General features: G+C 45.6%; 2 protein-coding genes across 6 annotated transcripts in view; both read right to left on the reverse strand.

The window, feature by feature from the left end:
• Positions 1–20,547, reverse strand: part of CEP68 (centrosomal protein 68) — a 179,604-nt gene that overhangs the window by 30,712 nt on the left and 128,345 nt on the right. The window lies entirely within an intron of this gene.
• The window catches only part of SLC1A4 (solute carrier family 1 member 4), a 36,854-nt gene that overhangs the window by 5,943 nt on the left and 10,364 nt on the right, over positions 1–20,547 (reverse strand). For 4 of the 5 annotated variants that reach the window (XR_011048248.1, XR_011048249.1, XM_068401874.1 and 1 more), the window contains exons 2-7: positions 19,941–19,983; positions 18,503–18,565; positions 7,213–7,379; positions 3,529–3,762; positions 2,226–2,420; positions 637–771 (exon numbers count right to left, since the gene is read on the reverse strand). Coding sequence is in view for 3 of the 5 variants with exons in the window: in XM_068401874.1 (XP_068257975.1) it covers positions 637–771; positions 2,226–2,420; positions 3,529–3,762; positions 7,213–7,379; positions 18,503–18,565; positions 19,941–19,983 (837 nt within the window). In the remaining 2 variants the exon portion in view is untranslated. Of the gene's footprint in view, positions 1–636; positions 772–2,225; positions 2,421–3,528; positions 3,763–7,212; positions 7,380–13,260; positions 13,323–18,502; positions 18,566–19,940; positions 19,984–20,547 lie in introns of those variants that run through there. The other variant, XM_068401898.1, reaches the window with a different exon arrangement.

The following is a 20,547-nucleotide window of genomic DNA, read 5'->3' on the forward strand; positions in this document are numbered from 1 at the left end:
GCTCTTTCCCACAAGACAGAAAGGAAAGGTGGTAATACTGTGTATTAAATTTATGACTCCCAGCAGCATGTTCCAGCCGTGACACTGCCCACAGCTGTGATGAGTGCCACAAACCCTCTGTGTCCCTGCGCTGCGAATGGATGGCACCTCTCTGTGGCACTTGTGTTGGTGCTTTGATCAGTCTTGAACTATAAAAATAGTTCAAACAATAGCTGACGACAGCTTCTGATGGAGACTGCTTCCCACATGTGACCAAGAAAGCTTTGCACCACTATTCAGACTCAATTTCCTTTTTCCCCCTTCTCTCCTACTGTCCAACTAACTTCCAGCAATATCAACACCTTCTGAACATACTTTTAAGAATCCTTCTAAAGGGAACTGAAACCAGGAAGAAGTAAGTTTCAATAAAGGCTGAGTAAGAAAGCTGAAGAGGGATTTTAGCACACTAACTGCTTTAATGGAGAAGGGACCACTTTTCCATTATCTGTCAAGAGTTACCTGTCCTGTAGGCAGTCATATCTTGTAGGGTTTTATTTTATACTGCACTGCTTTGACTACTCTGCCCCATGTTTCCAGCTGAACATGCTACACGTCATGCAACAGCAGATATAGATACATGTGGCCTAAAGTACTTACACAATCCAGTCCACCGCTAATATCAAGGAGAGATCATTGGTCGGAAGTCCAATGGCCTCCAAGATGATAGCGATGGTGAGGACTCCTCCGGCTGGGATCCCGGCTGCACCCACGCTTGATGCGGTAGCTGTCACACTGCAAATCAATTTGCGTGCCCGGTTAGCAGAAGCCCTGCAGCACTCCTCTTCTACACTTACATCACACAGTTCCCTGCTATGAGAATTGTAAACAAACTCTACAGCATGGGACACACAGATCGTTTGCTTCCCAGGCAAACCCTTTCCTGCCTGCTGATGCGAAGGAATGGGTACAGAGCACAGTTGCTCAGCAGGCATCCGCAGCAGCTACCAAGGCAATGGTTCTGTGTTTAATACCATGATTGTCTTTTCAGAAAAAAACCCAACCAACACAACTATATCCTGCTGCCTTACTAATATACCCAAGTAACGTATCAGTTCAAATATGGTGAGTACCTTACATCTCCTGGCCCCAAATGTATAAAGATAAACCTTGCCGTGCAGGGTACTGTCCCTTCTTTGTCTCTCATTTGCATGCAAACACATACCCTAAATCAGGAGCTGGAAACCTGTGGTACATGTGCTACAGACATGGACCACACACCTTTTTGTGTGCAGATGTCTACAACTGAGTTTTCTGTGGGCTATCACTGCATAATCCTCAGGCCTGTGTTAACACCTGATTCACTAAGAGTACCTAAAAGGCTAATTCGGCCGTCCACAAAGAAAATAATTCCCCAGCTCTGCCTTAAATAGACAAACAATATACTGGGAAATGTAATAAGGAAGGAAGTAAAACCTGGCCAGGGAGGGTAAAAAAATGCCAGGAACCAGCCCTCGGAGGCATCTGGTGGATACAGCTATGGCTTCTCGGCACAGTGAGGGGCTAGAACTCCTTGTAGGATCCTCACTTAGAGGATTTGGAGGAGGGAAATGAAGAGAATGACACTTTATGGGATGTGGGAGGATATTCCAGGCATGGAGGGGAGAGAGTCCTAGAGAAGGAGGCAGGACTGAGGTGGTGGTGGGGATAATGGGGCAAAGCAGTCAGGAGGGGAATGATAATGGGTCTGACCTGGGAAGCCACCGATGCGATGGTAGGAAGGGCAGAGGTAAGCAGGAGCAGAGTCTTTAGTATGAAATTGATACATAAGGAACTGAGGAGCTGGTAGGAGGATTTTCTAAGACATCCAGAGGGGGAATCAGGGGTAGCTTTCTGGGTAGAGCAGCATGCCTCAATTAGCCAGCTTAACAGTGAGTTGAGGGTGGGGGAGTGAGATGCTTAAGGAAGAAGAGAAATTTCATGTGAAAACAGCTTTAAACAGCTCAAAGCCTGTTTCAGAATTCAATTACCCCTCCCAGGTTCCACCTTTTATTAAATCAAGGTTCTGGCAAACCTTATAAAGCTTGAAAGACTCCATCCTTTAATCACCCTATAATTATGTTTCATAGCAGTTTGCAAGCTTTAGGTCAGAGATGTGGAATGCAAACTGCTACCTATTAACAGAGAGACCACAGGCTTGAATGCGTCTGGGGGCCAGAAGGATGCGGTTGCAATAGCAAGCAACTTACAGAATTGTGAAGATTTGCCCAGGGTTGAGGTCAACATTGTTCAGCTGAGCAATGAACACAGCTGCCATGCACTGAAAAATAGCAGCTCCATCCATGTTTACAGTCGCCCCGATAGGAAGGATAAACCTGCTGATCCTCTTGTCGACTCCATTGTTCTCCTCAATACACTTGATCATCGACGGGAGAGTTGCTGAGCTAGAAACAGAGAACAGGGAAAAATCAAACACAAAGCATCAGGGTGTGCTGAATGGAAAGTCACAGTCTCATGGCCTTCATGTTTCTAACATCCTGCAGACAGGACAGTCAAGACAAAGATGCCACTTTATAGTCCTTCTCTGTCATGATAGCAATGAGGGACCCTCTTTGTTGGTCTTGAGTAGCAGTATTTAATAATCTCCTTCCATCCAGAAATAGATGATAAGGACTCTAATCTCCCAGAAGCAAAAACTCATGACTTAATACAGTACGCAGCCTAACAGGGCTGTGGAATGATCAAATCTCAAACCACAAAAAATACACCAATAGATGCCGATATAAACACAACAGATGCAACAGCAATTGCTGTTAGTGTTGTACTAGTACCTTCTCAAATTAATAGACAAAAAAAAAAAATCACTGTTGGATTTATTTCTTGCATTACATATTACATGGATTTACTCATAAACCCTCTCCTGCTTCATGTACTTCAGCTCCTGTGACAGACATGCAGCTACTTTTGGAGATGACCTGTAATGATTTTATATAGTTATGATATTTGATCATGTGTTTGCCCCTTGAAAAAAGTGTAAATGACATGCTTGATAGTTTGGTTATGACAAATAAAAGCTGATCAGGCCAGATCTTTGAAATCAATAAAGTTAAGTCCCTTTACACTAGCTAATAAGTATGCTTTGCTCCTGCAAAATCAGTCTAAACTTGTTCCAGATCCTCCTGAACTTGTAGAACTAAACTTCTCAGGACAAAGTCCCTCACTACTGACCCTCACTTTACTTCAAATTGAAAGGACAACTGGCAGGTTCTTTTTAAGGCAAATACTTTCACCTTTTCCCCCTAAAATTTCCAACTCAGCGTCATGCTACAGTCCCAATATTTTGAGGAATTGTTTTCAACAGCTAATTATCAGTATGTGCTGTGTGGCAGGCTCCTGACAGCAGTGAGACTCTGCAAGCTCTGTAGTCTCTTTTTGCAGTCTCAGGAACAATATTCACACCTAAAACTCAACACAGTTTGGTGTTGGGATATAACCAGTTTACAGTGACAAATTTAACCAGGCTATAGTCCTGAAAGAAGCACAGAAACCTACCTGGAGCAAGTGGCAAAAGCAGTGGTAAGTGGTGTGATAAGTCCTAAGAGAAAACGATACGGATTTTGACGCGTGGATGCAAAATAAATAAGCGGCAGAATGATTCCTCCATGGATGAAGTGGCCCAGAATAGAGGCAAAGATGTATTTTCCCAGACTGGTCACCAGAAGCACAACATCTTCCATTTCCACAATCTTGCTCCCAACAAGGAACATAATGCCAATAGGTACATACCTGTGTAAAGAAATATTGCCTGACATTAAGTACAAACAAAAAGCCTTGAAAAATATGCCATTCCCTGTCCTGGAGATAATTTTCTTCTAAAGAATATGCTGCTCCTACCAAAGGGTAGCACCTTATTCACCACACACTCAGGTTAAGCAGATCTGGAAGGCCTCTCTAACACTCTCGCTTGGTGGAAGGCAAGCAGTCAAACTGAAAAAGCCCTGTTCACCTAGGCCCTCAAAGACACAGCTAGGAAGGGAAGCCGAGCAGGAAGCAGAAATGCTGGAAGAAATTATCAAGACAAGACACTGGTGTGGAGTTTTAGTCCATCAGGGAGGAAGGCAGGCAAAGACCTAAAGCTAAAGTCACTGCTGAAGGGATGTCAGATGGTAGGAAAGAAAAAGGAGCAGTATCATGTCACTGGAGCAGAGACAGGGGTGGAAGAGAAGGATCTTACACATGCGGTGACTACCAGCAAAAGTATGAAGTTAGATCATTAAAATGGTAGACGTACTGGCTGCCAGCATATTCAGTGTAGGAAGTAAAGAGCTATGCCCATACCAGAGAGCTCAGCTACAGGCTGCTGATGCATGCGCCAAAGATAGCAATTAACTCTGCTATTCGCCTACAAAGCCTAAGTTAAATGATCAGGTTTCCAGAGGTTCCCTCAAGCCAACAGCCACGTACACGTACATTCCTATGCCTCTTATCTAGAAACACGCCACGTCTTAGGACGTCAGCATTTGTTTGAGGTTTCCTTTGTCAGGAACACTTGGAGCTGTTCCAGGGCAAGGGCCACCTGCAGGCCACAGCCACACCTCTGGTCCCAGCAGTGCAGCTGGGAACAGACCTGAAAAGACAGAACTGCCCTTGCACCTACAGCACAACAGCTACTAAATGAACCGCAGGAATCACTTCAGGCCCAGGGTCAGTTCCTCTGAAGCTCTACTTGGGATGTCTGTGTCTGAATACCTCTGCTGATGCTGTCCATGCTCCATCCACTTCTGCTTCTAAGATTAAGAAATACTAAAAGATCACCCAGCTCTCCAAAACCCTGCCCCAGGCACACACGTGACCACAAAAGATCTGCCTGTACATCTTGGGAATAAAGAATGTTTTTTCTCCCACTCTCCCCTCCAATCCAATGCCCACGTTCAGAGAAGCTGATGTGTGGAGTCAGGACAAACTTCAGAAGGTTTGATTAAGCACGCAAAGGTTTGAAAGGTGGACAAGCCTTAAGGTTGCCCAGATCACTCACTTGTTCCTAGCCTGCCTGTCCTTCAGCAGTTCTGCAGCTCTGTTCTGTGCAGAGAACACATCCTTATGTCCCAGATCAATGTGAGCATCCTCTCCCTGTCCTCCCTTGGCCAAATCTCTAGGGGGGTCTGTTGAACCTTCTCCACTTAGCCTCTGCCAATTCTGCGACATACTGCCTTTGAACTACGTTTCTGAGCACCCCGATTAGCCAGATCTGGCTGAGCCCTGGTCCTGCATAAGCTCTGCAAACGTGAACACTGGATTCAGAGCTGAGACTGGATCCCTCCCCTTGAAGAGGGAGGCTGGAGAGGAAGGAACTGAAAGTTGAGACCAAAGTGCTGCTAAATACAAGAGCAGCTGCTGAATGGGACTAGGTACAAGCTCAAGCTGCCTTTTCTCTTAGCAGTATGATTTCACCCATTTCAAAGTATCTTTTGGGAAGCACATGCCGCTTGAGAGATTTTGAGTAAGTACCAGGATGACAGAAAAGCCTTAAGGAAGGAAAGAGAACAAGTAAGGGCTACAGTGCACTGCAGTGTTAAGAATCAGCTGTGGTCCCGATAATCCACAAAGTAAAGGATTATACACCAAGTGATTGGCTTGAAGTGTTAGCACTGTAATCAGCTGAATACAAGAACTGCCTCTTATCAGTGTTCAGTGTCCAAGGAATTACACTCAAGGGTAAAAGACTTAAGCTGCTTTGAGACTTTGAATTTTTCAATCCCTCATGATAGCAACTAACACAGAGATCTGCCTGTGTAAAATCAGGTGTTTTGTTAAAACCTTTCTACTTCTTAAGAAGGATGAAAATAGTAGGAATGAAAAATGCAGAAAGAAGGGAGAAAAAATACCTCTGGAAAGGTAAGCTTATAGCTTTTCCAACATCTTTGGATAGGGAGTGAGGAATGTCCCACTGTTAATTTGTTAGCTAGCTGTCCTTACGAGTATTTTTGGTTTTGCGTGTGAGGTATTAGTACTGTTGGTTTCACAGGAGCAGCCTAGACCCATCCAGATGCACAAGAACAGCCATGATACTCCTCTGCGGCCCAGATTCATCCCACCTGAGAGAAAACTCAGTCAGGAGACTGGTCCTACCCAGGCATTAGTGGCCTGAACCACTCTCTAGAGGTACATGCCTCCTCCAACGCTGGTTTCTTGCCTAGCAAGAAAGTTCAGTGCGCTCCAGTTGCTAACATACGGACTTTTTTTGGTGCCAAAAGCTTTGTGAGACTGGTCAGAGCAACATTCACCCCATAAACATGTCTGGACTCCAAGGAAGTGAAATAATGGATTTGCTCATTAATAGGCAGGAGACCAAATAAACAATCAACCTTAGGAAATACCTACTCTCAGGGATGTGAAAAGGAAAAGAGAAGCATCTCTGGAGAAGCAAGCAGAAACAAGAAACACAGTTGATTGCTCTGCTAGTAACATTAGTTCCTGCTTCACCCAAGAAAATGAAAGACATCTCAGGAGAGGAACAGAGGTTTAAAAATCCACTGCATAACTCGGGCTCTGCTGATAACAATGACAAAACATAGCCAGCACTACTGCTTCAGTACGATGGAGAGCATAGCCCTGGAGACTGTTTCTCCCTTCTACAGAAAGGGATGTAGGTTCTCCATCATCCCTTGATGCAAATGGAGAGATGGGGCTCTGTATTCATGCACTCAACAGTGTTTTTCTCAAACCAACACCAGTGAGTGGGCTACCTTTCAGGTCAGTACAAGTAACCTTTTGATCAACAGAAAAATCAAGGCATGAAACTACAAGTATGATTTTAGTTACACACTGCATTTGCAAGTGCACTCGAAGCACAAACATCCCTGGCCTTCACATGACCGTATTCCTCACATCTCCTTTATTCATTCAAGGCCAGTGCCTTTAGGCACACGATGGCAGCTAGCCATGGGCTTCTGCTGCTTGGAAATAGAAAGTCTCTTTTCCACTAATTAATCAAAAATGAGTCCTGGAGACGACTTCTAAGCAACACTCTGAAGTGTTCCAGACTGATACCTTAAGCTATGCGTGACTGTCTAATTACAGGGCACGGGCAAGAAGAAAAGACCCCATCGTGTGATACCATGACATTCACTTTTGCTGTGAATCTGGTAGGAAAAAGCTGGAGAGATGCATAAATGGTGAGATTCCTGAACTGAGTGTAATATTGTACTGCAGATGTATCTGCAGTCTCACACTTACCACATAATCCAGGAAACCAAAACCATAGTTGCCTCATTGAACGAATTAAAGAAGCGAATCAGATCTTCCCCTTCCTGGCCAAGCTTTTTCAGCGCCACTCCTAAAACCAGAGCAAACAGCACCAGTCCCAGGATATTCATCCCTTCAATCTCAGTACCGACAGGGATCTGTAGAGGCAAAAAAAGAAGGCTTGTTAGATACGAGATTGGCACAAAACCCAACAAAAGGGTCACCTCATTTTGTAGCTGCCCAATCGATCTGTAATCAACAAGCAGAATCTATTTTGGGAAGGAAGAACCTATTTTGTTGAAAGGAACCAAACAAGATTTGGATGCATTCCAGACACAAACCTCCCTAGTTATGAGCTGGCATGGATTGACTGGAGAAGGAAAGGGCCTGCCACTACCTGCTCTCATGCCCTTCAATACAATACGTGTGCTCGCAGTGACCTAGCAGGAAATCTCTCCAGTTTACTCAGGGCAAGCTCCACTGCAGATGCAGAACAACACGAGCACCAAGCACACATGTGCGGTTAAAAGACTGAAACTTTCCTCCCCGTTTCCCTGTGAGGGACGACAGGTGTGAGAGAGACCGCAGGTATAAATGGCAGATACTGGTGATACTGACTTCCTAGCTCTGCTTATTCCACCAAGCGTCATTCACTGTCGGCACTATGATATTCTGCCACCTAAACAAATCACACTTGCAAGAGGCTTGCAGCAATCTGGCCCCAAACATGCTCTTATTTCCTGACACCTCTGATGGGAATCTGCTCTTAGAAACTGCCAGCTCCATTGCTTTAGTGCAGTATTTATACCAAGGTGAAAACCATGAGAAAACAACCAATGTTATGAAGCAGAAAGGGGGAAGAGGGGCAGAGGAAGGTAGCAATCCATGGAAACCTACTCATTCATCTGTCCACGTCAGCTGTGGGAGATACAGAGAGAACAGAAGAAATATCTGTTCTCCTTCTCAGAAATCATGTGGCTGCGTGGTAGAAGTAAGAGGATAAAAACAGGATCCACCTATTGACAAAAACTAGTCTACTCCCAAGTATGCTCTGCTGGTCCTTCATGGTTTGTTTCCCAAAGAGAGAGCTGGAGCTTGTTTAGCAATGGAGTATCATATGAACTGAATGAAGGTTCTTGTGGCTATGTAAAAATATAATTGTTTTGACAAACTGGTTTTTTTTTCCCCCCCAACTTGGCAGTACAAGCTCAATATGTCAAATTGTTTTATTTGGAAGAGCTTCTAAACCAGATTAGGTTTGTGTACAAGTTTTGGCTTTCTGGCTAGTTTAAGTAGACACTAGCTCAACACTAGGAAAGAAAAATATATTCTGAGCTAAAAGCTTGACATGAATATTGACTAAAGAACTCAGGATCCTGATCTGCTAAATCTGATAAAACCAGCCTGCTTGAGATTATATTTTTGCTGGAAGTATACTGCTGAACTGGACTGTCTCTTAGCGGCAGGTGGAAACAAAGTACTGCAGGGAAGGGGATAAAACATAAGTTATACACAAAAGCAGGAAGGCTAAACTGCTGTTAACAAAAGTGTTTAGTAACAATGAAGATTCTGGCTTTTTTTATTTGCTACCTACAAAATAATTACAATATAGGATCTGCAATTTTTTATGGTAGGTGTTTGTTCAGGGGCTAAGTTGTCAGTTTTTATTTGATTTCTGATTGAAAGAATTGAAAACGTAGACAGGATATTAAGAATGGGGCGCAGTGTATCTCCAGAGATGTCTGAAAAAATGTGCTGTTTTCTCCACACACAGTAACACTTTTCTGTCTGGATAGCTTTGTCTATATTCTGTTTCGTGTGCCTGAAAGCTCTAAACTCTTCAGTGGTTAGAAAAGTTAAACAAAAAAAATGACACTGTCCCATTAATTGAATAAACTGTCTGTGTACATGGCATGCACACATTTTTCTATTTTTCACTTCTGTTGGTGAAACATAACTTTAGGGTAAGAGATAAGGTTTACCATATGGCTGAAGAGAATCTAACAAAATTTCAGTGACAATTTATCAGTAACAATGTGCAAATTGATGTAGGAGTCTCAAATTTTACAACTAACTTATTAGGAGGAAGAAAGTAAATGTGTAGTAAAATAATGCTGCCATGTCAGTTCATCAAAACCAAAGCTTTCTCTGGGAAATGTCAGCTTGGGCAAAATGTGAACATTTTTACACCAGAAAAGAAACGCTTACTTCATTCACATGGAGTGAATGCAACACACCAATTTTGTCACAATTTTTCGCCTTGTGGGTTTTTTCCAACTCCTTATTTTATAATATAACATCTTATATTGGGTTCATTCGATACAACACTAATATGAAAAGTTTAGCCTGTAATAGAATTTTACCATAATGGGCCCAAACTTGTTCCACAAAAAAAAAATACCCTAAAAATATTGAATGCTCTTTCGTTTTGGTTCTCATTCAGAAAAAAAACAGATACCAAACTTTGCTATGGAATAGAAATTCAGTGTTTCAAGCTGCTGAAAGTGCCCAGCATCCTGACCTGGATGTTACTTGGAGGGAATTTCATTATTCTACTTTATACTGATGTTTTGCAAAGCAACTCCACCCTTTAAACTCCTTCTACCAGAGATTTGCTTCTCAACTCAAGACAGCGGCGGCAGCAGCGAAAAGCGGCGGCAGCAGCGAAAAGCGGCGGCAGCGACTTGAGGTTAGTGCGGGGGCGAGGGCGACATCGGGCTTAACCGGGCGGTTTTCCGTACTCTGGGCCCCCCCTGAGCCCCCCGCGAGCATCAGCCCCGAGCTGCTTCCCTCTGACCCCGGACCCGGAGGTTCCCGGCGACGAATCAGGAGAGGAGGGGGTGTAGCCGGAGGCACCGCGGGCGATTTAAATGCTCCACCCCCTGTTACCGTTGATAAAGAGCCTCCTGGAGGGCAGGGACTAGTCCCTGGCCAGAGGGGAGAGACTCAGCAGTGCCTGGGTGAGTCATCAGTGACTGGGTGTGTCCCAGGGCAGGAGAGGCTGCAGTTGTTTGCAACTCGTTGGGGAGGGCACTGACTCCCTCCCAGTGCACAAGGCGAGGAAGGTGCCAAGGAGCTGTGAACCAGGGGTGCCACCAACAGGTATTTCCCAGTTCAGTGAAAGAACAATGGTATCTACCCGGTAGAAGAAGACCAAAATGGATGTGGGAACCCAGACAGAGCTCCCACGGAAGGAGGCGATGGTGCAGGTTGCGGGCTGCAGGGAATGCTACACCGTCTCTGTGGTGTCAGGGGGCTGTGTGCGCTGTGAGCAAGTAGATGATCTGCTTGGCCGAGCGGCACAGCTGCAAAACCAGGTTGAAAGGCTTCAAGCTGAAGTAGAAAGGCTTAGGAGCATTCGGGAGGCTGAAATGGAGATAGACTGGTGGAGCCAGGCTCTGCCCTCCCTGCAACAAAAATGGGAGCACCTGCCGGAGAGCTCCCAGGATCGAGGGACCCCTGTACTCTGCCCCTCTCAGGTGGAAAACAATAACCTAGAGGAGAAGAGTGAGTGGAGACAAGTCTATGGCCGTGGCAAAAGGCGAGTGCCCTCCTTGCCTACCTTGCCTCCACAGGTGCCTCTGAGCAATAGATATGAAGCCCTAGTGGAATACAGCTGGTCCAATGGGGATGTGGTGGAGAGGCAACCTATATCAGAGGTCCCACCACAGTCAGAAAAACCTGACGGGCGTATAGCTACCTCCTCCACAAGGAAGAAGAGAAGAGTTTTAGTGGTTGGAGACTCCTTTCTAAAGGGATCTGAGGGCCCAATATGCAGAGCTGACCCCCATCACAGGGAGGTCTGCAGCCTGCCTGGAGCCCAAATCAGGGATATCACCAGGCAACTCCCCTACCTGGTGAAGGCCACAGACTACTACCCCCTGCTGATCTTCCAGACAGGTGGGGAAGAAGCTGCATCCCGTAGTCTGAGGGGGATGAAGAAAGACTACAAGGCCCTAGGACGGTTGGTGAAAGAGTCTGGGGCACAAGTTGTTTTCTCCTCCCTCCTTCCATTTTCAGGTGATGACGTGGGATGGAACAGTAGGATTCTCTCTATTAACGCCTGGCTACGAGACTGGTGCTACAGGCAGGGCTTTGGGTTCTTTGATAATGGCTGGTTTTATAAGACAACAGGCGTGACAGTGATACATGGGAAAGGTTTATGTCGTAGGGGCAAAAGGGTTCTGGGACAGGAATTAGCAGGGCTCATTCGGAGAGCTTTAAACTAGATTCGAAGGGGGATGGGGTGGTAGCTGGGCTTGCACCACTGGGGCAATGCTCTAGTGTTGAGGTAGACCAGGAGGCCCCCCATCCCCCTGGGGTGAAATCAGGGGGTGAATCTGGGATGAAATCGGTGTGCCCAGCTCGCTCCCTGAAATGCCTGTACACCAATGCACGCAGCATGGGGAATAAGCAGGAGGAGTTAGAAATCCGTGTTCGGTCGGGGGGCTATGATCTAGTGGCAATTACAGAGACTTGGTGGGACGCCTCGCATGACTGGAATGTGGTCATGGATGGTTATGTCCTGTTCAGGAAAGACAGGCCGCTAAGGAGAGGTGGTGGAGTTGCTCTTTATGTGAGTGAGTAGCTAGACTGTATTGAGTTCTGTCCAGAGGCGGATCAGGAGCAAGTTGAGAGCTTGTGGGTGCGAATTAAGGGGCAGGCTGGCAGGGGTGATACTGTTGTGGGTGTCTATTACAGGCCACCGGATCAGGATGAGGAGGGTGATGAGGCCTTCTACAGGCAGCTGAGAGCAGTCTCGCAATTACAGGGCCTGGTTGTCATGGGGGATTTCAACTACCCTGATATTTGCTGGGAGGCCTACTCAGCCAGCCATCCCCAGTCCAGGAGGTTCCTCCAGTGCATTGATGATAACTTTCTGATGCAAATGGTGGATGAGCCAACTAGGAGAGGAGCGCTGCTGGATCTGATCCTCACTAACAAGGAGGGTCTGGTTGAAGAGGTGAAGGTTGAGGGCAGCCTTGGTTGTAGTGACCATGAGATGGTAGAGTTCAGGATCTCATGTGGCAGGAACAGAATAGCTAGCAGAATCGCAACCCTGGACTTCAGGAGGGCCAACTTTGGCCTTTTCAAGCAATTGCTAGGGGAAATCCCATGGGACAGGGTACTAGAAGGTAAGGGGGCCCAAGATAGTTGGTTAGCGTTCAAGGACTGCTTCTTCCGAGCTCAAGATCAGAGCATCCCAACAGGTAGGAAGTCAAGGAAGGGTACCAGGAGACCTGCATGGTTGAACAGGGAACTGCTGGGCAAACTCAAGTGGAAGAAGAAGGTGTACAGATCGTGGAAGGTGGGGCTGGCCACTTGGGAGGAATATAAGTCTGTTGTCAGAGGATGTAGGGAGGCAACTAGGAAAGCTAAGGCCTCCTTGGAATTAAACCTTGCAAGAGAGGTCAAGGACAACAGAAAGGGCTTCTTCAAATACATTGCAGGTAAAGCCAACACTAGAGGCAATGTAGGCCCACTGATGAATGAGGTGGGGGTCCTGGAGACAGAGGATAAAAAGAAGGCGGAGTTACTGAATGCCTTCTTTGCCTCTGTCTATACTGTTGGAGGCTGTCCTGAGGAGCCCCGGACCCCTGCGGCCTCAGAAGAAGTCAGGATAGAGGAGGAATCTGTCTTGGTTGATGAGGGCTGGGTCAGGGACCAATTAAGCAACCTGGATGTCCATAAATCCATGGGCCCTGATGGGATGCACCCGCGGGTGCTGAGGGAGCTGGCGGAAGTCATTGCTAGGCCACTCTCCATCATCTTTGCTAAGTCATGGGCAACAGGAGAGGTGCCTGAGGACTGGAGGAAAGCGAATGTCACTCTAGTCTTCAAAAAGGGCAGGAAGGAGGACCCGGGTAACTATAGACCGGTCAGCCTCACCTCCATCCCTGGAAAGGTGATGGAGCAACTTGTTCTTGGTGCTGTCTCTAGGCACATCAAGGATAGGGGGATCATTAGGGGCACTCAGCATGGCTTCACCAAGGGGAAGTCTTGCTCAACCAACTTGATAGCCTTTTATGAGGATGTTACCTGGTGGATAGATGATGGTAAAGCTGTGGATGTGGTCTAGCTCGATTTCAGTAAAGCGTTTGACACGGTCTCCCACAGCATCCTCGCAGCTAAACTGGGGAAGTGTGGTCTGGATGATCGGGTAGTGAGGTGGATTGTAAACTGGCTGAAGGAAAGAAGCCAGAGAGTAGTGGTCAGCGGGACAGAGTCCAGTTGGAGGTCTGTGTCTAGCGGAGTTCCGCAAGGGTCGGTTCTGGGACCAGTTCTAGTCAATATATTCATTAATGACTTGGATGAGGGATTAGAGTGCGCTGTCAGCAAGTTCGCTGATGACACAAAACTGGGAGGAGTGGCTGAGATGCCGGAAGGCTGCGCAGCCATTCAGAGAGACCTGGACAGGCTGGAGAGTTGGGCGGGGAGAAATTTAATGAAATATAACAAGGGCAAGTGTAGAGTCCTGCATCTGGGCAAGAACAACCCCATGTACCAGTACAAGTTGGGGACAGAGCTGTTGGAGAGCAGCGTAGGGGAAAGGGACCTGGGGGTCCTAGTGGACAACAGGATGACCATGAGCCAGCAGTGTGCCCTTGTGGCCAAGAAGGCCAATGGCATCCTGGGGTGTATTAGAAGGCGTGTGGTCAGCAGGTCAAGAGAGGTTCTCCTCCCCCTCTACTCTGCCCTGGTGAGGCCGCATCTGGAGTATTGTGTCCAGTTCTGGGCCCCTCAGTTCAAGAAGGACAGGGAACTGCTAGAGAGAGTCCAGCGCAGAGCCACGAAGATGATTAAGGGAGTGGAACATCTCCCTTATGAGGAGAGGCTGAGGGAGCTGGGTCTCTTTAGCTTAGAGAAGAGGAGACTGAGGGGTGACCTCATTAATGTTTATAAATATGTAAAGGGCAAGTGTCAAGAGGATGGAGCCAGGCTCTCCTCAGTGACATCCCTTGACAGGACAAGGGGCAATGGGTGCAAGCTGGAGCACAGGAGGTTCCACTTAAATTTGAGGAAAAACTTCTTTACTGTAAGGGTGACTGAACACTGGAACAGGCTGCCCAGAGAGGTTGTGGAGTCTCCTTCTCTGGAGACATTCAAAACCCGCCTGGACGCGTTCCTGTGTGATATGGTCTAGGTAATCCTGCCCCGGCAGGGGGATTGGACTAGATGATCTTTCGAGGTCCCTTCCAATCCCTAACATTCTGTGATTCTGTGATTCTGTGATTCTGTGATTCTGTGATTCTGTGATTCTGTGATTCTGTGATTCTGTGATTCTGTGATTCTGTGATTCTGTGATTCTGTGATTCTGTGATTCTGTGATTCTGTGATTCTGTGATTCTGTGATTCTGTGATTCAACTCATTAAACGCAGTGGTGTGAGCCTGAAGCCTAGCAACCCGCTACCGTTTGGGCTTCTCAAAGATTTAGTCTCAGGAACAAGGCAGAAGTGTACTGGATCTGCAAGAGGACTGCTCAGCTTCCCAGCAGCTGTGTAGGGCACACAGGGTGACAGAGCAGGACAGAGCTTAGGAGGCACACAGGAGAACCAGGGCCAGAGCTCCTAGTGCTTAATTTGGAAGGTCACTTCCCTGACTAGAAAAGTCCAGGGCTCTTCTAGGTCATTCAATCCCCACAAGCATCAGCCGCTCCACCTTCTTCAGAGTGATGGGTGCCAAAGGCTTGCCAAATTTTGTTCTTGGGAAGCTAGAGGAGGGCAAGAGATAGTAGCATCTCCAGTTAGCTACAGCCAGGACACAGGTGGCTTCTCACCTTTTATCTTAACCTTCACAGTGGCCTACTGTGTGTAAATTGGCCAATTCTCCTCAAACTCCCCTATACCTCTCCAGAATGACAATACATGGAGTTTAGTCTTCTTTCACCCTCGGAGATGTCTCTCTCCAACTTGCTCCTGGCATTGCAATCACTGCTGCTGCTGTTCTCCAAGTGCGCACACTTACGAGTCCTTCAAGCCTAGCTCTTGTGACCTGGGGACCCCTGAGTTCTTGGTGACCAGAAGGAGGACTCTGTGCAGAGCCACCAAAAACTTCTTAGCTATTTCCCTCTATTCACTGTTATCCTGCTACCCCTTTCAGGTCCTGCTCTCTCTTTCTCCCTCTTGAGCCAATTTCTTTACAAAGCACAACATTCACCATTACCTCCCACCACCACAGATGCAGGCAGAGGGTGCATCATTTGCACAGAGTAGCAACTTACTGCAAGAAATTCCTCCCTGCAAATCAAGGGGACAATCTGTAGCATTCAGGGAATTTCACCTCCTTGCAGCACAATATGGAAAGAGTCCAGCAGTAAATCCTCAGCGGAAGATCCTCTCAATCCCAGCCTCTAAAACTGGCAGATGCTGAACGGCCTTTTTGTACTCTAACAGAAGAGTGCATCACCCCAAAGGAGCTGCCAAACCAAGCAGCATTGTGGACACCAGACAAAAACAGCTTTAATGAGAGCTTTGTTCCTGAATAAACTACGGGACGCGTTATTGTTTGCTTGAAATTATGTGTTCTGGTAGGAAGATTCATGGAGCTCTTCTGGTCCTTGAATCTCTCTGAAGATCCTATTGTTTTTTAGCTCTTGAAACAAAATGCTTATCAAGGAAACAACTTCTGACATTGAGCTGCCCCAGTAGTAGGTGGCTGAAAAGAAAATGTAGCCGTGTGATGTGAAGAGGAGCAATCACCCATTTGTGTATTTTTACTTCTGCCACAAGAGGAACTCAGAGTCCCCCAAAGCTTCCCTGTGCTGCAGATGGGGAACTGAGATAGTCCGTGCCCCAGGAAGCCCAGCTGCCGAAGAGACAGAGAGGATGTAACCATAAAAGCTAGGTAAACACGAGGAGAGCGTGTGAAACAACAAAAAGGATGTGGCTGAGCAGACATGCCCCACTATTCATATCATCGGCAAGAGAAGACAGGGCCTATTAACCCATGGTGGGGAAAAAATACAATCAATGGAAAATTTTGCTCTACACTATTCATATGGAATGGAAGGAAAACATTTCTTCTCTTCAATCAAATATTCTGCTGATGAAAGAAAACATTAGATAGGAATATCATCTTGTTTCCCTGGAACCCAACTTCTATCGCTATGATATTTATACTATGTATTATCCAAAAATCATACTCTTCCTTTCCAAACTTATTCCCCATCTATCCATAAATAATATGGTCAGACCAGTACTGAAACTGAGCTAACAAAACTGAAATGACACTTTCTTTTTATTTGGTCCGCTCTTCCCTAGAGACAGTAGGGCGTCTTCTGGAATTAAAGAAGCTCAGCTCTGGTTTCACTCCAACAACTGAAGAAAAGTTCTGGAAAAGTAATACCAGAAATAACCTTTACATCATAACCACAGGCAAAAACAGGCACTGGTGACAAATTCAGAATGTTTTTTCTGATATTGCATCAAACAGGAGTCTGATAAGTGGGAACAGGAAAGAAGAAAACTGACAAAGAATCTCACGTTTTAAATTGCCAAAAGATGCAGTCTTATCTCTTGAGGAAGAGTGATGGCTTTGAACAAGCATTGAGAAAAGTACTTGACAGCCAAGCCCATATCCAGTGGATATGGCTTGGCCCTGATCCGTGCTTGGTTCTCAAGGAGCCCGTATCAAACTTGACACTGAAGATGAATAAGAAGAGTCTTATTCACCCTTCCTTTACGCCTGCTGAAATGAAGAACAACTCCACACTCTGTAAGCAAACACACATGTCTAGTGCACATTGTTACAGCCTTTCATGCCGAACTTGGTTTTTAGCAGCACGAGGCTGCACAGGCATGTACTGCCCGAGGATATGGTGTGAGAAGAGAAAGTGCTCTTTTGGGATCACATGGCCTTTCTGCAGTCACTGCTGAGCATCCGTGTCAGATGGGGTGAGTGCAGATCTGGGCTAATGCAATCTTACAGGCACGGGCAGAGCCCGGGCAGACAGCGATGCCTTCTTCCCCAGTGAAAACGCTCACCATGTGACAGCGGGCTTCTAGGCAAGAGCTGACTTTTCCCTTGCGCTGTTCTTGTGCCATCCAAGTCACCTGTCACCCTGCCTCCGGGGCTGGTGAAAGTTCAGCCCGTCAGCTGAAAGCAGAGTTCGGAAACACACTGTTCTGCATCGCCTGCTCACGCATCATGCGTGGCGAGGAGAAGGTAATGAGGCTAGTACTTCCTGCACTCAGGGATACGCTTCAGAGTCCCTCTGGATGAGCATAAACTGCTTTTTCCTTGATGGTTTTACAAACCGGTGGGCAAGCCCCAGCTGAGCCCTTCCATGACAAAACCAAACATTACAAGTCTCTTGCCCTAGGGGCATTCAAATCATATTAAAAATATAGTAACCCAACATCCAATTACTGATCTCAGATAGTCAGAATGAGCTTGAGAAATAGAAAATAACCCTGAAAGTCATTTCCAGTCTCAGACCTGCCACCTCAAAATCCCATGAAAGCATATGAGATACTTCATTTGGAGTGAGGTGACACATGGCAGGCTGGGATACTGGGTCTGTTTCACAGCATGCTGCCTGTAAGACAATGGTAATTATTGCTGGACCTGCAATATGTTGGCTTTGGCCAATAATAAAGGTGCTTAATAGCCTCGTGCTGCAGGAGAGATGCCATTCAACAGGATGTAGAGCACCTCTGGAAGTTATACAAGGTACACATGGAAGATAACACTGTATCTCAGCAACACCTGCAAATTAGTTTCCTTTTTGACACCATTGCAATAGCAGACTATTTGTAATGTTCCACCTATAATTTTTACTCCTTCAGACCTCTTGTTACCACTTCAAACAAAATTTCAGCAGCATGGCAACAAGAAAAATTCTCAACTAACATCTTTTTTTTTAAAAGAACCTTGGGTAGTGGGAAAAAGCTCATTCTCTCCAAACTGTTAATGAAGAGTAAGGTTTAAAGGACATATTCAGCCAGCCTGATTGCTACTTATTTCAAAGTCTACAGAAAGTTATTTGGAAACATTAGGCACAGTGACTAATCAAAATTTGGATCAAGTGAGACCAGGTTTAAGAAAGCATGCCCTAAAAATAAGGTCTCAAGGGTCAGATCAGTTGAGCCCAACTCTCCTATCCATCATAGCTTTCTTGTGTGGCTCTGGGTAACTCATCTGGCTTGTGTGTGTCTCAGTTCCAGGCAAAGAAAAGTACTTGTTTCTTTCCAATGACTGCTGGAAAGGATTAAAAACTGCCAAGTAGTCAAATATTACAGTTCACAAGGGTTTCTATAAAAACTTCAGAAGTGACCTTACCTTTTCCCATGTGACATTTCCAGAGGTAGTGTTTCTGAGCTGCATCTTATATTCTGTTGCATACTGCAAGTAAGAAAGAAAAACAAACAAAATCACAATGTTTGCTGATTAGAACATCAATATGACCATATAATCTAGCATTTCACAAGGAGGAGACTCCTGTTAGGAAGACTTTTTCTGGAGGCCATACTGTGGAGGCTAAGGAGCCTGTCCTGTGCATCAGCTGAGGAATTCCCCCTTCCTCCACGCTGCTATTGCTCACACACCACGCTGTCACACTGGCTCCTGCAGAAGGCAAGCGGTGCCTGTGTTGTTCCACTGATAGAAAGGGTGAGGCAGGCATTAAAATGGTCAGTAAAATATCTAAAATCTAGGGCAACAGTTTACTTTTTGATAAATAAGCTAGACACCACGCAAAAGCAGGGCACTTCTTTGGGTTTGTTTTCTTTAGATATAAAATAGGGGAAAGAAAAGCTTAGGTACTTGCCAATTACCTGTGACAACACCAGCACAGAGGAAAGGAGGACTTCTTTATTTCATCCCTGAACATATAGAACCCTGACACTCGAGGTATCACAGAATATCCTTTTCTTAATGATATTTTTGTACTGCTCCTATTTTTACTTGTGATATATTGACTTGTACTGTATTATATATATATACACTCAAAATGGAACTTGATTTTAAGAGTTTGACCTTGTTTTTGATATAAAAGCAAACCCATAGAAGGCAAAAACTATTATTCTGCTCCTGTATCATAAAGAATCACTCTGCCCCATAGCAATATTCTCAACAGTGTCTATCCTGATATCTAAAATTAGCAATAAGAACTAAATCAAAATCTTCTTGGAGCCCCACAGCTCTTGTCCATCAGTTTAAACCACACTATGTTCTGGTGCCAGTTATCATCCTACCACACTTAGTCCCCTGTCGGAAGAGAAGCCAGGCTGAGCAATTAATCCAGCCAGGCATACAACGGAAAATACTGAATAAAAGCATCAGACAACAGGTGATGCTTACATACATGGCAGCCTAAGAGTCTTTAGCCTTGTCTGTTCTGAGCCCACCTTCAAACTATGTACCCAAGGGTTTCCCAGCTAGCTCCTGCAAAGTGATAAGCAGCCTGGCACAAAGCCGAGTTGCTATTGCTGCCCAACAGGGCACACAAAGTATAAAAATTTAAAGAACATTTTTGGTGGAGGTACAAAACATAGTCTACGAATATGCTTTTGTTTGAGGAGTATTTTTCAAAATCAAACCATTTGCCATGGAAGTTGTATGCCTGATTATGTCAGGTGCTTTTAAAAATCCCACCTACTATAAGTAAATTAACTTATGGTATTTTCTATACCATCTTTCTAGTTCTTTTTCAAAAAAGACCAGTCACTTTATCTGTCTGTGCACTGTAGCTCATGTCCAAAGTCCACACATATCTTACCGTTCGGAAAGCTGCAGCAACAAGATTTGCAGGAAACAGGTTTCTGTAAAATACAAACAAGAAAATGAAATATTTCTTGTAGAACTTCTAAAACGAACACACCAAGGTGTTTTACTCTCAGAAACTGAATTCATATTGGCATTAGTCAGGTATGTAGTACAGAAGATACTCTGGCAGCACAGAGCAGAAGTCTTGCTATGTCTCTGGAGGTGTGAATGCCATCTTCTTTTGCTCACATAAAAAGGTCCCTGCTTGTCTGCCACACCTAACCGTTTGGGTTGTGACACCAGGGACAATCAGAGACAATGCCAGTTATACACAGCCATCAGCCAGTGGTTACAGAAACTGGCTTAGCCACACCAGCTGCAGCAACAGCTTATGGCCTCCAGGGTCAGGCAGATTTTTAACATTACCCATGTAAGTACACTTTGCTCACAGCACCAACATGAAGGACAATCCAATCAGCAAAATCCACTTAAGAGAACGGTTTAACCCTTCAACACAGCAAGGTCAGCTTCCCTGAACACCGAGGTAAAGCAGAACAATGTCACGGGCCAGTGCTGTCTGCAAGGGCTTAAGTGGTTAAACAGCACTGATGAAAGTAGGG

This window comes from Nyctibius grandis, chromosome 1 (assembly GCF_013368605.1).
Source record: "Nyctibius grandis isolate bNycGra1 chromosome 1, bNycGra1.pri, whole genome shotgun sequence".
NCBI classification, from domain to species: domain Eukaryota; kingdom Metazoa; phylum Chordata; class Aves; order Nyctibiiformes; family Nyctibiidae; genus Nyctibius; species Nyctibius grandis.